Here is a 17,010-nt window from a genome sequence, read left to right as displayed (position 1 = left end):
GGCAGGTGCGGACGGCGGCCCGGGGGACAGACGAGAAGGGTCGGGACGGGACGGGACGGGAGGAGAAGCAAGCGTATCGGTACTCACACGAAGGCGTGATAGACGAAGGCCCATCCTCGGGGCCGCTCCAGCACGTTGTACAGGTAGTTCTGCAGCCGGCGGTACTTGGCGTTCCTGCGGCAGCTCGGCCCGCTGCTGTACGACAGCGGCTTCCCCAGAAGGCTCATGCGGGCACCGTGCTTCCCGCGGCGGCCCTCCCGCAGCCCGGCGGGGGCGGCCGTGCCGCCGGTGCCCAGGAGCAGCAGGCCGTCGCCGCGGGCCGCCGAGCTCGTCAGCGCCCTGCCCCGGCCCGACTCCACATCCTTCATACCCGCCGCCGCGCCGCTCTTCACCCAGAGCCCCGCGGAGCTGCCCTCCTCCCCGCCGCCGTGGTTGCGGGGCATAGCATCACCCCGGGCGCCGGGGCGGGCGCCGGGGCCGCGGCGGAGCAGGGCGCGGGCGGCGGTGGCCAAGCACCCTGCGGCGGCAGCCCGCAAGAGGCAGCGGGGGCCGAGGGTCTCCGGGCGGCGCCCGCGGGGCGCGGGGGCGCGGGCCACTTTGGGCGTCCGGCGCGGCGGGCCGGCCTGCGGCAGCTTCGCGGGGGCCCCGACGAGGGAGCGGGCGCCCCCACGGGCGCGCTCTCCTCCCGGGCGGCGGCGCCCCGCCGCCGGCCCCCGCAGCGCCGCCCGGCGTGGTTCTGCGGCCCGGGACGGGGCGGAGGGAGGGAGGGCAGCTCCGCGCGGCTCCGGCGGAGAGGCCGCGGCTCGGTGGTGCCTCTCGCCGCCCGCTCCTTCGCTGCCTCCTGCGTCGTTTGGCTCGGCTGGGCCGGACAAGCTGTTGCTCTCGCTCCGAGCGACGGAGAAAGTAGGCGAGGAAGGCGGGCTGGTGGGGGCAGACAGGGGCCGCGCCGCCGGGCGCCTCCGGGTCCTGGGGTTCAAGCGGCAGAGGCAGCGGCGGTGCCCGCGGCGGGGCGGGCGGCAGGCGGCTGGCGGGACGCGGCACCCGCGGACTACGCGCGCTCCCGGGAAATGTCCATGTAAGTCCGAGAAAGTAACAAAACTGCCGTAAGTCCCGGCGGAGGCGCGGGGGAGGATCGGCCGGCAGCGGGACCCCACTGCGGACGGGGAGCGCGGCCAGCCCGGGCGGGGCAGCGCAGACGAGCCGCCGGGTGTCCCCCCGAGGGGGCGGCGCGGCCCGGCACTTCGCTCCGGCGCTTCCGCCGTGTCCCTGCCTCGTGCCGCGGCGAGACAGCAAATCCCAGCGGCAGCGGCGCGGGCTGTCTTCCCTGCGGTCTTCCCCCCCGGCCCCCGTCAGCTCCGGCCCCGGCACGGTGCGGCCGGAGCGCGGCGGTGCTGCCGCTCCGTGCCCGCGCTGCGCCGAGACAGCGATGCTCCCCCTGCCGAGCGCGGCCCTTTTACGCCCCGCCGCATCAAGGTGAGCTTGCGGAAAAAACACCACCCACCCTGGCACCCGCAGGCGCGGCCGCCGCACCGCGCCTGCTTTGGCCCCAGTTATCGCCCAGGCTCGGGGGGCGACCCCCTGGACACCGCACTAGCGCTCCCCCCGCACCCCGCGGCCGCCTGCTGCGCGGCAGCCATCGCCTGTACCGCTCCTGGGGCCAGCGCTCTGCAGCGCCCGCCGTCCCCCGGGGACGCCTGGGAGCCCCGCCCGGCACTTCAGTACCAACTTCATGAAAAATAGCTGCGTGCCACTGGTTTTGCAGCCTGAGCACCGCGATGTGAAAATGTGACGCTAATTCTTGAAGGGTTCATGAAAAGTAGTAATTGTAGATGCTAATGTTGAGCGAAATTCAATAGAAGCATTCAGAAATTGAGTTAAATTTCGTGGGGGTTTTTCGTGCTGACCACTTAGAGGCCAGGCTCTCAAGCTTTGATTAACAGGCCATCTTCAACTCCCAGAAAAGAAGCTACAAAGCATGTTCTGGCTGTGAACATTAACTTGTGCCCCTACTAATGCAACATGGACACACCAACAGTACTAATTTACTGCTACGTGTCCAAAGCCATTCAATCAGATGTCTTTAAATGAAGAGCTTAAACTTCTTCCTTCCTCCACCACACTTTCTCCTCCACTGCAGGCAACTTCAAACAGGAACCTTCTAACATGTGAACCACAGCAGCCACTCAAATTCATGATAAGGGATGGCAGAAACAGCACACATGTCAAAACAGATGTTAAGTAGTTGATACAACTATCCACAGAAACTCCATTAATATTTAAGCTTTCCAGTGGCACATATCTACTCTTCTTTCTTTGAATTGTAAATTGAGTTAGTTAATCCTTCATTCAGTACTTGTTTGCATTTCTGTGGTTTGATATATTCAGGTGTTTATACTCTTCATTTTTCTCATCCCTATGTATCCATGTACAGCTGAAGATGTACAGCAGCCTTTACCATCAGCCGCTCCTCCATGCTTAGATTTAAACTGGCCTTAGTCACTCCAAATATTTGAGGGTTGGTACTCAAGTTCTGGAAAGCCAAACTGTGAGATTCAACTGAGAGCACATGGTCCAACCTGCTCAGCCAGGCCTCTGTCCCGCAAGCGCTCACCCTTGAGCTTTGTTTAATTGCTGTGGGTGTGCAGTGGTGCAGCTCACAGCAGCACTATTGATAGGATCGAGGCTTTAAACTGTGGACTGGGACAATAAATTGTGAAAATTACTGAGCTCCTGATGTTCCTTTTGTGATCCACTAAGAAATATTGTTATAATTCTGTGCCCTCTAGTGGTACTTAAAATCATCAATTAATTTAAATAATTGTAAGGAAAACAGTCTGTGAGTACAACTATGTGAGCACAAATATGACAAATATTGAAATATAGCCATAGATGCTGGGACAGCTAGAAGCAAACAAAAGTAATACACTTAGTGATGAATTATTTTATTTTTTACAGTGTGTGAACAAGTGTATTTTCCCATCTGTTATCTGTTATTAAATAAATCCTTTTAAAAGTAAGTATTATGAGAAGAGATTGATGGTAATTATTCTAATCCCTACTTGTTCATATGTCAGATAACCAGGGCATGATACACTGGTTGAATGTGGAGTAGAACATTAGCACGCAGGCAGCTGCCTGCCCTGTAGCCGGCAGAGGAGCTGTACTGTGTAACAAAGCTCGTCCTCATCTAAGTATTTATTGCAAAATATGGGTCTACATTTATAGGACAACAAATTCCCCTGATATTTTGGCTTCAGACTATATAATACCTACAGAGATGAGTCGTGTGAAATTCTAGCATGCCAGTATGGTCCAAGGTCACCCTGGGTTCAGGTGTCAGTAAGAGGATCTACTTGACGAAATCTCCAAGGCAAGAACCTCCCAAGGAATCTTGACTTCTCGAGGCTACAGGTACAGTATATAACACTTGCAAAGGGGCAAGTAACATGGCATGCTAAAGTGCAGCTTGGGAGTAGCTATTACTGTGCTTTAAGGCAACTGTCAACAGCATATTCCAAAATTTTAAGTAACTAGTTTTAAGATTCCATTGCATTTTCCAAATGTATACATCAAATGTTATATATCCTGACTTATGGAAGGATCAGCTGACACATACGGTCTTTGCTGATCAGGAACCAAATGTTACATATGTTTCGTATTTTCAAGGTTTTCTTTCCAATGAGTTACTTGGGATATATTGCCTTAAATTAGAATTTCTGGGTTTATTTTAATGAAAGAAAGGAAGTAATTTAAACAACAGTGATAGTCTCTTATTCCCTTATTTATAATAAAATTTTTTTTTTGTTAAAGCATGTAAATTTCTAAGCCATCTACTACTGCAATTTTGGGGTTAGCCACACTAGAATTTAAAGCAGGCATTCACAAGGACTAAATTTGCAAATGAATAACAAGAAAAATGTAATGCAATGGTGTAGTTGTGACACAGGGTAGATACTAATAGAAGAAGAACCTTGTTACAGGGAAAAAAAAAAAAAAGAGGGGAAAAAAAGAAGTCCAGGTGGGTTGGAGGGCACTGGTCAGAGTTCACCATGTCCAGTTCACTGCTTTGCTCTGTGCTGCCAGGCCAGATAGAATCTGGAGCCTATCCACATCAAGTCCAAAGTACCTGAGTGTGTAGTTGCCTCAAGTCACTGACAGATGCTTACTGAGCTGCTGAAAACTAGTTGTGTACCTATTTTAGTATTTACATGGATACGAAGAATCTCTCTTCAATTGTGTTCTACCGATATGTCCAATTTTACGTATCTGTCATGGGGTGGTAGCAATGTGTGCATAGAGAGAGGGATTGTTAGCACAAATTCATAGAATAGTGTAAGATTCTCAAATGCAGCAAAAGAGAGAGCAGCAGAAATCACAGACATACAGTGGCTGTTATAAGCAGGAAAGCAGCCAGAGTGCAAGTTGGAGGGCCTTCGTAGCAACATTTTGCAAAGGTCAGTTTACTGTGGTATCATGTTTTGAGTTCACTTGTGTTCCTTGTTAATAACCTTTCTCGTATTATATAATATTGTGAGGTATCATGTATGCTCTAGTTTTGCATCTCTTTGTAAGATTTTTAGCTTTCTGCCTAATTATATGGAGAGGGGATGCTCATAGCTATTCTTGGTGTCAAGCATACAAGAGCCAGGAATAAGTTTTCAAATCACTCAGGTGTTAGGAACAATTCATTTGCTATGTTGACCTGCTGTATAGCCTGGAATACCTGGTATGCACCTCCAGGAAACCCCAAACCAAGCATCTCTATTGTGTAATAAATCAGGAGCAAAATGTCAGATGAGGTGAGCAGCTTATTAGGATGCATATTACAAGCTGTCCAGTCAGCACATGTAATGTGCTAGCAGCTGTATCAAGGCTTTGATATTAATATTCAAAAGTGTTGGAATACATTACATTAATATTCCAAGATGTTGGAATATTTTCCTGCAAGCTTTTTTTCATATAAATGAAAAAAGCATGACTGTCAATAGTATGAGGCATTCAAACAGTGAACACAGCAGAAAGGATGGCCCAGCCTTCCTGTGCATTCTTCATGAAGTCCCTTAACCCTGAACTCAAGGGAGTACCTTCAAAAGTAATTTAGTTTTGATGTCCCTTTTATTTGTTAATCTTGATTTTAAACTGCTATGAGATTACTAACTGTGAGGAAGACCTGTCTCCACAAAGAGCTGTCCTGACACCAGACTTTCATTCCAAGCAGCCCCTCTCTCTGTGTTACTACCAGCACAGCATAAATTTTAATCCGAAGACAAGACAAAAATAGCTCACTCGCAGTACTTGTGCCTCCTTGGCCACAGGTATGCTAAAAACACTTCTACCTGGTTATTACACCTATAAAAACCAAGACCGGTTCACAAACTGTTAGTTGGATCCTTTCATCTGCCGGGAGCTGTTTGCTCCTTTCCAGCTAGAGGAACAGTTTGGCCTTCTCTCCTTGCCTGGTCAAGATCAACGGCAGAAATTCCTGTCCTTACTTCTGTGCTGTCTGGCTGCCCTGGCAAATGTTTATTTTGCTCCCTGACATCTAGTATTTCCTCTCGCTCATCAGATATTAATCCCTGATAAGAGAATTAATTTATTCCATTGATTCCTACTTAACTAAATACCTAAACATCCCTCTCCATTAATAAGGCATGCCTGTCTGTAAAGTCATTACCAGACCTCAAGACATGCTCTCCTAAATGGCTCTTCTGTTCATGTCCTTTACTTTCTCTTTAATTTTTGGTTGTTTTGTTTTTTTGTTTTGTTTTGTTTTGTTTATTTGTTTGTTTGTTTACTATTTTGTGGTGCTTCTCTTCCTTCCCTCCTTCCTCCCTAAGCCTCCTCCCTCTGTGATTCAACTACCTGGACTCCCAAACAAGCAATCTGGTGACAAAACAAGACTGTATATCTTGAATGGTGCAAAACCTGCTGCAGGTGCAGGGCCTGCTCCATAGACCATTCTCACTCTCTAATCTAGCAAAGCAAGTAATTGGATCATTAAAAAACCCTAAAAAAGACAAAGCCAAAGACATGAATCTATACTGAGAACTGCCAAACAGTTTACCGTCCTGAGCTGGGAATATAATAGAAATAGAATAGGATATGAAATGGTTTTTTCCAGATAGAAAGGTTTGTTTTCTTAGAATATATGGATTTTCAAAATCATACTCCCCAAAATACCCAGAAGTTCTGAAGAAAACATGCCAATCAAAAATGTAAATGTTTATTGCAGTCTTTTGTAACTGAACACAGTTTCTAAATATAAAAAGAGAATCTTGGAATCCTTGGGATATTGTCTTCCAAATTGTTTGTTTTCAAGGAGAAGAGTATAATTTGGCTAGCTTGCATCCCAGCAGTTCCTTCCAGCAGGCATGATAACAACCCACGGCAGACTTGAAGAAGTCTGTCAAGGTCAGAATACAGCTACTTTAGAATTCAGCAAGAGGACATTCTTTTTTCAGGTTTCCAGTGTAGGAAACAAGTGAAGATTTTTTTTTGGTTTGGACTTATTTCTGATTTCTTTGGGTATGGAGGAAATATTTTGTGAAAGCTCAGCTTGATCCCTAGAGTTAGCAAAACTCCTTTAAGACACAGTGATATCTAGTCTTAGTGATGCATTAGATTGTCTAGAGATGTACCTGAATAAAGCTGGTGACTGAGAAAATGTCAAAATACATGAGATGTATCTCATTATTAGCTTTTTCTTTAAACTACAGTGACCTTTATTATTTACCAGACATGAACTTCTGGTCATCTCATCTTTCCCCATCTCTGCACATCTCTTCCACTTGTATTATCGCAGCTCTGATTTAAAAAATTCCTGTTCAACTATGGTCTAATCTTTGAAGTATTGCAATTTTTTTGACATTAATATTTTAGAATCATCTAATTTTTTCTTTTCTGAAAATACTTAGAAGCATGTCAGTCTTCACTTTATTCAACTGGAACATAATTTGCATTTATCTCTCTGTCCCAAACAAATTTAAGACAAATCTGTGCAAAGTAGCATGGAGAGAGCCAACCACTTCAGGTGCTCTTGCCTGGGAGTGCTTGTACTGCGGAGTCTGGAGAGTTGTTCCCGGGCAGCAGAGCCATGCTGAGGCTTGAGGGAGTACTCTGGCCACTGACTACTGGGACAGGTAGGCAGCATCACTAATCTCACATATGGGATGTGTCTGCATGCTTCTGGCAAGTTTAAAAGGTTCCTTGTTTTGTGCCCTGGCTTCTGTGACCCTCATGTGAAGGTGCCCATACACTTCATGCATTATTGAGATGGCCTAGTCCTATTATAGGAGTCTGGTTTCTGCTCTTGGAATAGGACTTCAAATTTTAGGGGTAACACAAAGTGTTTCCTGTCATCTAAACTTTCTCTTAAGATCTAGGAGTGATTTAATATTCTCTAAAGATCATTAGCTGTTCATCTCGCATACAAATGTTCTTGCATCTTAAGTTTTATTTATAGCATAAATGTAGGACTTGAAACTAAATTATTGTAATTCTTTGTAACTGGAGTAACATTTTTTTCTAAATTAGATGGTTAATTACCACCCTAATATATTCTGAAGATATATTTTAAAATAAAAAAAAATTTACTGCCCTTTTTCATAAAAAATAAAAAGATATTTGGCCTTGTTGATGTACCTGTGCAAATAATTGGACAGCATTTATGATACTCAAAGAATTTTAATAAAATGTGCCCTCTGAGTTACTCAAGTGACATAACAAGAACTTACTCATAAGATAGAGGCACCACAGAAAGTTGGAATAAATAAGAACTCTTACAGCTATCCTTCCATTAGTGTATCAGAGGACAACTACTCATTGGAAACCTTTGGTTTGTATGCTTGGGACTCCTCCTTTCTGTTACTCTGTTCCTATTGAATTCAGTGAGATTTATTCCTGTCAATAGATGAACTGTAAAGGTGGAGGTGAGAGTGTCTAAGGTCAGTAGGGCCCCTCAAGAGCTCCTGTTGGATGAGTAAAGGCATTCAGTTGGAACTGTTGGAACCACAGCACACCAGAAAGGAATACTGTAGGCTTCTACAGGCATAGTTAGGCACTTGACTTGCTCATGTTCTTAAATCTTATCCTAAAGCATGCACTTCAAAAATCTCAATCAGGAGAAAGACGAAAAATAAGAAAGCAAGTGTTAAGAGGAATCTAGGTGATCTAGTGAGGCTGTGAGACAGGAACAATAATGAGACAGAATTTATAATGACAAGTAAGCAGGAATCATAAACATGGGGAATAAGATGATAGTTCAGAACAGGGCTTTTTCACATGCTGCTAAAGTGGTGGTCTAACAGCTGCATTCCTAGAGAAAGGCTGGAGGCAGATATTCTATTTCAAAAGAGGAATAAAATAGAAGCTGTGATATTTCTAAAGCTATCTTGTTTTGTGTCTCTGCATATATCATTGTCTGCAAGGAAACATATAACCAAAAGTGGGTTTTAATATCCTTGCAGGGCTGAGGAGAGGATGATTAAATACCATAGGCCAGATTTAGCGGGGAAGTATTTGCATGAGAAGCAAGATGTACAAATATAGATATAAGGCAAACCCCACGATCTTTTAACATGAGAGTGGTTGGACACTGGCACAGGTGCCCATATAGGATGTGAAATCTCTGTCCTTGGAGTTTTTCAAAGCTTAGCAGGCCTCAAGGAACCTGATGTAAATTTGATGAGAGCCATGTGTTGGGTAAGTTGGAGTAGATGACCTCTAGAAGTTCTTTCCAACCTAAAATATTCCATGCGTCTAGATGACCTTGAGCAATGAATACTTTATGACCTACCCTGTGAAATAAAAACCCATTGATAAGTTTGACCTGGTCAATACTCTAAGACATATAAGCATCTGTCACTGCTGATATCCTGCCCCTGCTACAAAATCACAAACCTTATGTGTAGGGGGCAGAGGGTTGAAAGGATAACAGTGGTTTCTGCCTTTGGTATAATAGCTCCTCCAATTGCTTCTCCAAAAACGAGAAGGACAGGAGAATGAGCAGAGAGAGGCATCATAGCACAGTGGCATGTGAGCATAACCCTGAAGAACAGCACAGGACCAGGTGCCTGCTGTGTCTCCACCATGGGTCCCAATGCTTTGCAGCCCATTGGCTTCCCATTCCTTTCTCCAGCTCTCTCTGCCATAGCAAACATCCTTCCTTTTCTCATCTCTTTCTTTTCCCGTGAGATGGTTTGAACTTGGTTGAATTTTTTGCAGGAATACTTTTCACTGTCAAGAGATTATGGGTGATGATTAGTTGCAAATGTTATTATCCCCAAATAAAAAGGCAGCATTTAATACTATTTTTTATAAGGGAATAGTTATTTTAATTGCCCTACATGCTAGATGATTTAAAGAAAGCATTGAGTTTTCCCAGTTTGAATATCATATTTTTGTTAAAGTTTCCCTGCTAGAGTGTTGAAATCTCTAGCCCTTTTTGAAAATCTTAATCAAACTTTGCCTCTAGTTAATCGGACATTCACATTAAACCCATTTAGGTTGTTTAATTTAAGCAGGGGTCAAATTCTGGCTCTATTTGGTTATTCTGCCTGAAGATTTTCATTCTGCGGGGAGGTTCATTGGTTCCAACTAATGAGAATAAAACAATCGACTCAAGTTGATGACACCATAAATGCTTGGAATGAAAATTAAACATTATTATTAGCAACTTTCAGCAGGGTTTAAAGTGTTGAAATTTAACCTTGCCATGTGGATCCCTATCACTTAACTTTAATGAGTAACCAGTAGCAGGAGAGTTTCCTATATCATGTGTGCAGTAGCTGCTGAAGAGAGATATGACATATTATCTAGACTGGTTTATAGAAGCAGCTATCATATCACTGCAATAAGGAGGGAAACTAGAAATTTAAGCCATTATCTTCTAAAAGGTGAACTATAAAACTGTGAGTTTAAAATTGTTTTTATAATGTAAAGATCAAGTACTGGAAGCAAAACTCTTACATATTTTAAAAAGAAGTGATGGCCTGGGTGATAAAGATGGGTGGTAAGTAAAAGCAACAAGCTGCCTTTATAACTCAGTTGGAAGTAGTTATCATAATTATTCTACCTTCTTTATGCCAGATCCTGATAGCAAACTTTTTTTCTTTTTTTCTTCCTCAAAATGTTTCTCTGGAGCAGAAGGGGGAAATAGTTGAAAGCTTAGAAATGAGTGTTTTGGAACATTTTGCAGAGCACACTGTCTGGGGCCATAAACACACGATTCAGTTGTAACCTAAAATATCGTATTGAAGTTGTTCTTTCCATTCACTGTCTCTTTCCATATTTAAATCCATACAGATAAGGATACGTCTCCGTTTCCAGAGCGAATCTGTACACTTGAGTAGCATAACAGTGGAGATAGTTTCCTGCCGAAACAAATGGGCCCTAGAAAGTAATAAACATTTTGTTGTTTATTTCTGCTCAACTGATGAGGAATTACTGACTTGATTTCCTAAAGAGGGGAGCATTTGCAATGCTGATGACAATTTTGGAAGACCAATATTGCTTTAGACCCCAAGTAGTAATGATTAGGATCTTATTCCCTCTTACAAAACAAACATGTTTTCTTTCTTTATTATGGTAAATGACAATTTCTTTCGTACAATGCTTTTGGTTGGGGAGCCTTATTAAAGGCATTTTGTGTTCGTGCACCAGATTAGTTAGGAGCAATAATTTCCATCATGTAACCTTACCTTCTCTTGCATAATTATTTGCTGCCCACTGAAACAGCACCTTCTCTTCCTAAAGCACATCTTTGAAATCAAACAATGTCCTTTCTAAAAAAAATTACAGCAAAACACACATTTTGGAGATGCTCCACAACCATGAAGACTCTAAACATCATTTCTTTTCACTTAAGACCTACTAACCGGCTGCTTTAGAAGGCTGGAACTGGTAAACTAAGTAGCTGTGGGGAGGGAATGGAAAGAAAACAGACGGCCCTAAATTTATCTTTATTTGACACCGTCTCTAGCGCTGTGATGCTGCTGGGTGAACACTCGCATCCAAGTGAAAGCATCCTCCGCATGCTCCGCAATTCCCGGCCCCGGCGGCGCCCCGGTCCCCCAGAGGCTGCACCGGGGACCACCTCTGGGGGACCGGGGGGCTGCCAGGGGCCGGGACCGTCAGTAGCTCGGTGCCCTCAGCAGGTGGCAGTGGCGTCCCGCGGCGGGAAGGGGTTCATGGAGCCCCCCCAGCCCCCGCCCGCGGGGAGCGGCTGTTGCGGAGTCTGGGGGAGCGGCACCGCAGGCAGATGGTAGGACATGTCCTTCTCCCCTACTCATCCCCACAGGGAGCGTGCATCTTATAATAAATATTAAGTAATTAATTCCTCGGAGGAATTTCAAAAAAACCCCAGATGCAATCAGAAAAAATAAGCAAGCACCCAAAAACCAAAGCAACGCCCCCCCAGAAAACAACTAATTCACAAAAAGCTCCACACCCCCGCCCACCCCACCAAATCAAAAGTATGGCATTAAGTCTCTTCACCATCACAGGTGTGACTGGATTTGTGTGTAAATGATAAAAAAAGTCATTGCAAAACCCACATCTTTTTGTTAAATTTGGTCAATGTGAATTTAATGCTGCTATAGTTAAATACTTCTGTGACTACTTACACAATGATTTATGAACATTGCTAGTCTTCAGCTATTCCCTGTAGGGAGTAGATACATAAAGTATCAGTGCAAAAGAATGTTGAAACAACTAAATTTCAGAAAGGGTGATCATTCTTTATTTGAATTTCCAAAATATTAATTATGTGAATATGTTGAGTTTATACAGACGTGGTGAACGGTGTCTGTGTTTGTTTTCTATTTCTTTTTTGGGTGTTTCATATGTTTCTGCAATATCATTGTGTATGATATCTCAAGTGTTTTAAAGTAGTCTCAAGTGACTACATATTAAAAGGATTAGGGTTTGCAGGAACAATTGCTTAACAGAGTTTGTTTAATTAGTAAATACAGGGAGTTGAGATGCTGATCCAGTGTCTTTTCCTCATTGTGTCTATGTTAACTTCAGTGGAATGAAATCAGTGATGAATACCACTCACTATTTTTGGTTATTTTAGGGTTTTGTGTAACACATACAATCCTCTAGTTAAGAGTAATGAAGTGTTGTACTTTTTAGGTTATATTTATTTGTTAACACTTGTATATAAATTATGAAAATACATATTTTTATCCCTTTGGCTAATGTGCATACATCGTCTGACAGTTTTCTCTTTATTTTCAGAAACTGTGTATCCACTGTTCAAAACTGTGGCAATTCAGTACAGTCATCTGCTGGCTAGTCAATGATTTCAAGTGGAACTCAATTTTTTAAAAGAAATGATAGGTCTTGTGATTTGGGGTTTCAGACAACTAGGAAATAATACATATATTATGGAGGAAAGAAGAATCTTTTCTTTGTTGACAAGAGCTTCAGAAGCCTGCCTCTGGAGCCCAGAGAAGCATATTGATTGACAGTTCCTCTTCACCTGTTCACTGATGATGATTCATAGCAAGATAGAAGAGGAAGTAAGTGGGAAGCACAGAAAGGAAGGAGATGCAGTTTGGGTACTTCTTTGCATCCCCCTGAGGTTCTGTGCATGCCAGAGGAGACCTGCTGGTGCAATGGTTTCCATGGCTGCGCTACTCTGTTTGCCTTCTGTAGCATTCAATAACACCTAACTTTTCTGTATTGTTCTAATTGCTTCCCATTGGAGAATATTCCCAGGCTTTTGCTTTTTTGAAGTCGGGCTCTATCCCTGGCTCTAAGTCTTCTCCAGCTGATTACTGCAATGTTTTTTCATTAAAATGCAAGGTCTGATGAAAGAGGCTGGTACAAAGGCAGCAGACTAGCAGAAGCTTAACTGCTGTTAGGATGTGGAAATGCTAAATCCTACACATTTTCCATCCTACATTTATCAGCTGTCAAACTGTTGCACTATATCAGATGCTTACAGTTACTTAAAATGAAATCTGCAGCTTACAGATTTCTTGAAAAACATGTAACGGCAAGTAAACAATTAATTTTAAATTATGAATTTAATTTACATACAATCCTTCTCCTGAAAAATACTATAAAGAAAACTATCCACATCTATTTATTTTAACTTTAAATGCAGCTTTACCCTATGGATTTATACCAGTAGCATATAGGAAGTATGTTCCTCCTAGATTCTGACTTTCAATTGTCAATATAACTGTGGGTCCCTATATTACTTCCCCCAACCACCAGAAGCTGCTTTTGCTTTGGGAGCAATACTACAAATACGAAGAAGGTCTGGAAGACTTTACCTCTCTGAGGATCATGGTTTTTCTGACTCCTGGTGCAATTATATCAGTGACTTGTTACAGATCTCTGACAAAATAAAATACTTAATAACACATCTAACATTATTTTTTACATAAAATATGTATTCCCATATTACTCCTGTGATTGCTACAAGTTGTAGCTCTACCACACTGTAATACTTTTAAAATTTTTTCTTGCTTTACCTCCTACGAAGTTCTATTTCTGTATTTACAAGTGAAATAATGGTATTGAGTAGCAATTGTTATTTTTTTCCTAGTTTAAATAGAGAACTTCATAGCATTTGTTGATCCCTAAGTTGTCCTTCTGCAGAAGAAAGAAGCGTCCAAATCTTCCACTTCCTACTTCATAACTCTTCTCATTTATTCAGAGGGCACAAACTCTTTTTAAGGAGACAGAAAGACAAAAGAACACACCTTCAGGAGGTAACTGGAAGGGAAGTTTAACTATGAGTGTTTCACCAAGTTCCCTGATTTTCAGTAAGCATGTTACTAAAGGGGTTCAGCATCTATCATGTTGCCATTTAGTACATTTCTGCACATTTCCATTTTTTTCCCGACAGCTTTAGCTCAGTAAAGCTGAGATTTGATACTCACTTCAGACATTTTTTTTCCTCTTAGAGGCCTGCAGAATGGGACTTGATTAAGCAATCTTTTCTATGACATGAGAGCATCAGGTCTGTGGCAGGATCAGTAGATACTTGCCTGAAGGAAGCCTTTCTCTGCAATATTTTCAAGAAGAATTTAGGATGTAGGGTTTACAAAATTTTAATAAACAAGGGAAATATTTATATGGATATTAAATAGTTTTTCTGCAGGCCGTAAGCCTTTTGTAGGTTTTTATCAGAAAAGCATTTCTCTGAGCTAGTAGTTCAGCATTCTGAGGAATAGAGTATTGGTGATTTTTTTTCAGCTTTTTTGAAAACTCTGTATGTTAAGTACTCTAATTGCTTAATTGGGAGTTATGCAGGCAGTATAGTGCATTGCAGGAGAGAAACTGAAAATGCACAACTCCCTTTTCCTAAGCTAACTGGGGTACAGGACAGAAAAAGAACTCAGATCTTGGCCAGAATTGCATTCAGGATCTCAACTTTTAGATTAAAATACTTGTATGGAACGAGGTAAGAGGGTGAATTAATTCTGGATTTAGCAAAAAGTAAGATCTTATGACAAAGCATCAGAATCCAGATTGTTTTCTAATTTAACTCCTGCTGATTAGTCTTGGATGTCTTGTGGACACTACAGCAGATCCATTTGCCAGGAATTCCGTATTTTCTTATCAGCACAGCCAGCAGTCTCATCAAGCAGATTTGGGGAAATTACATGGCATGCCTATGCCTCAGTTTCACAGCTGTAAAATTGGAGTCATAATTTGTTACTTTAGATAATGTTAAATGTTATCCCCCTCAATTTTTGTCAGTTTGCTGCTATCATCCTTAGGGTAGTTTAAAAGCCCATGATTAAATACATCTACTTTTCCCCCATATTCAGAAACAACACAGTTTGCTTATCTCTTTGATCATCTACCACAGATGGAGCGGACTGTGCTCACAGCCAGGATAACTCTGACACAAGAGGATGTTACTTAGTCAGTGAGATGTTTTGTACATTTGTCACTGTGTAAAATAAATCTATTTTAATGCATGACTAAGAGTAAAAAAAATTATTACCACAGGGTAAATCAATTAAATGTTCTTCTCATAACAAGTATGCATTTCTAATGGAACATTTTGTAGCATCTTGTTATATGGCTTTACAGTACTAACAAACCTATTCTATTAAACACAACCAATCTAATTCTGACTCAGTTACCCTGCAGATAATTTTAAAATGCCTTAAAAATTTTAATCTTGTAGCAGTTGAGCACCACTTTATTTTTTTAAAAAACAAAACAGCCCTGAATTGAAGCATAGAAATGGAAATAGCAATAGGAAAAGGAGTGGATTAAACCCATATTGAAACCAAGTCATGCTGCTGTTTTATTGCAAAATATGAGTCTGAAGTACAATCTTCTGAGTCCATGCTCACATGTGATATTCCCCTCTCCTCTAGAGAATGTTGACATTCCTTTTCCCTCTCCACCAAAGTAATTTATCTACTTATTCACTAGTTCAATACACTATTTGAAAGATTGCGAGCACCTTATTCATATCTGAACAAACCAAGGTTCCTCCACCACTTTGCTCTCAGTCCCTTTTCTCACCACTCACCTGGCAAGATGGCTTAAGCTGCATGGCGTCAGCTGTAACAGGCAATTTCCTAGATGCTCTGTTTTAGGGAGGTAGGATAAAATCACCGTGTACATTACATGGAGATTATGAAAGGATGTGGTAGAAGATGCCTCTGGCTCACTCTCAGGCTTTTGGGGTTTTGTGAGCAGCTGGCCCTGTTAGTTTACTGTGCCACAGATGCTCAAAACTTCCTTCTTCTTTGACCATTTTAAGTTATACATTAAATTCAAATTCCTGTGAACATCGAGGGAATGTTAACTTTCAACAAGTCAGCAGGAGCTGTTGTCTGTGCAGCACCTCTGACCATTTAACGAGCTGAGAATATGGACCTGGGGACTCGTTTCTGACCATAGTTCATTGGCAGGTTAATAGTATACAAGGTTATTATTATCATTGTGGAGAAATTATTGAGCCATTGCTTTTGTTCCAAACCACAAACCACAGAGTATATGTAGTGAACACAAAGTACATAGTGCCTATATCTTAAAATATCTTTTTTTCATGTTTATTTTTCAAATGTCTTAGTGGACACTTTGTTAAGTCAGTGGTTACATTTATCAGAGACAAGAGAATTTAGAGTTTTCTGAGCACAAACTTGTCAATCCGATGGAATACTTCTCCAGCTTTTCATCTCTGGTGGTCTACCTCTAAACGTAGTCTTTGTAAGCACCTGTACTGCAGTTTGATTGTATTGCTCTGGTAGAACTGCATAGTATTAAAAATCAACATGGAATGAATTGTATATAGGCACACTTTGTAGCCTCTCCCCACGTTTGCTCCAGTAAGGACTGGATGTCAGAGTTCCAAATACCAGAATTCAACCACATTTAGAGCATGTGGGAAATCTTTCCAATACCTTAGTGCTACTATAATATAGCAGGAATATTATAAACAGTAAGCCATGTAAAAGTTTTAACTGGTTCTCCTGATAATCTTCACTACGGTACTGCAAACTTCTTCTATAGTGGAATATATTTCCACCACCCAAATTGTATGAATTCTACTCGCTGAAAAAAAAAAAAAAAAGAAAAGAAAAAGATAGGTATTTCACTTACTCTGTAGTTTTTTATTATGTTTTATAAAGGTTGCTTAAATTATTGATCCAAGAGGTTATGTGCATGTATTATTGTAGATAAATACTGTCAGAACTGTGTTTAATTATCAAGGTTATTGGGAAAGATAGTGAAAGGAAATAAATTGGCCATATAGTTCATAATGAGCAGAAATCAAAAAAAATGTACAGATTAACTCTGTATGTATCTGGTTTTATGCAACGTATTTTAAACTGTTTTGCTTTTCCTACTGGTAAGCTGATACTCAGCCTGATGATCACTTATTCAGGGGACAAAACCAAGAATTGCATTACAAACTAGCACTGTGCAAGCCCTGATTTATCCTACCTCTCAGTCTTTAGGGATTTTCAAAAAGTCCTGTGTATCTGCTTAATCTCTGAAGACAGAAGGGCACAGAGGCTTGCACAG

The 17,010-nt window shown here is 42.2% G+C and overlaps 1 protein-coding gene and 1 long non-coding RNA gene across 2 annotated transcripts in view; one reads left to right on the top strand and one right to left on the bottom strand.

Annotated features, from left to right (window-relative positions):
- KCNQ5 (potassium voltage-gated channel subfamily Q member 5) overlaps positions 1-443 on the bottom strand; it is a 283,070-nt gene extending 282,627 nt beyond the window's left edge. Inside the window, exon 1 of the mRNA XM_017825442.1 lies at positions 88-443. Within this exon, the coding sequence (XP_017680931.1) occupies positions 88-443 (356 nt within the window). The remainder of the gene's footprint in view (positions 1-87) is intronic.
- Positions 444-1,025: 582 nt separating this feature from the next.
- Positions 1,026-17,010, top strand: part of LOC108502472 — a 28,840-nt gene continuing 12,855 nt past the window's right edge. The window contains exons 1-3 of the long non-coding RNA XR_001876495.1: positions 1,026-1,075; positions 3,226-3,411; positions 6,988-7,139. This is a non-coding gene — a long non-coding RNA (uncharacterized LOC108502472). The remainder of the gene's footprint in view (positions 1,076-3,225; positions 3,412-6,987; positions 7,140-17,010) is intronic.

Source organism: Lepidothrix coronata, unplaced genomic scaffold (assembly GCF_001604755.1).
Source record: "Lepidothrix coronata isolate B3197 unplaced genomic scaffold, Lepidothrix_coronata-1.0 Scaffold4, whole genome shotgun sequence".
Lineage (NCBI taxonomy): Eukaryota > Metazoa > Chordata > Aves > Passeriformes > Pipridae > Lepidothrix > Lepidothrix coronata.
Note: the sequence above shows the minus strand (reverse complement) of the source record. Positions and strands in the feature narration are given on the sequence as shown.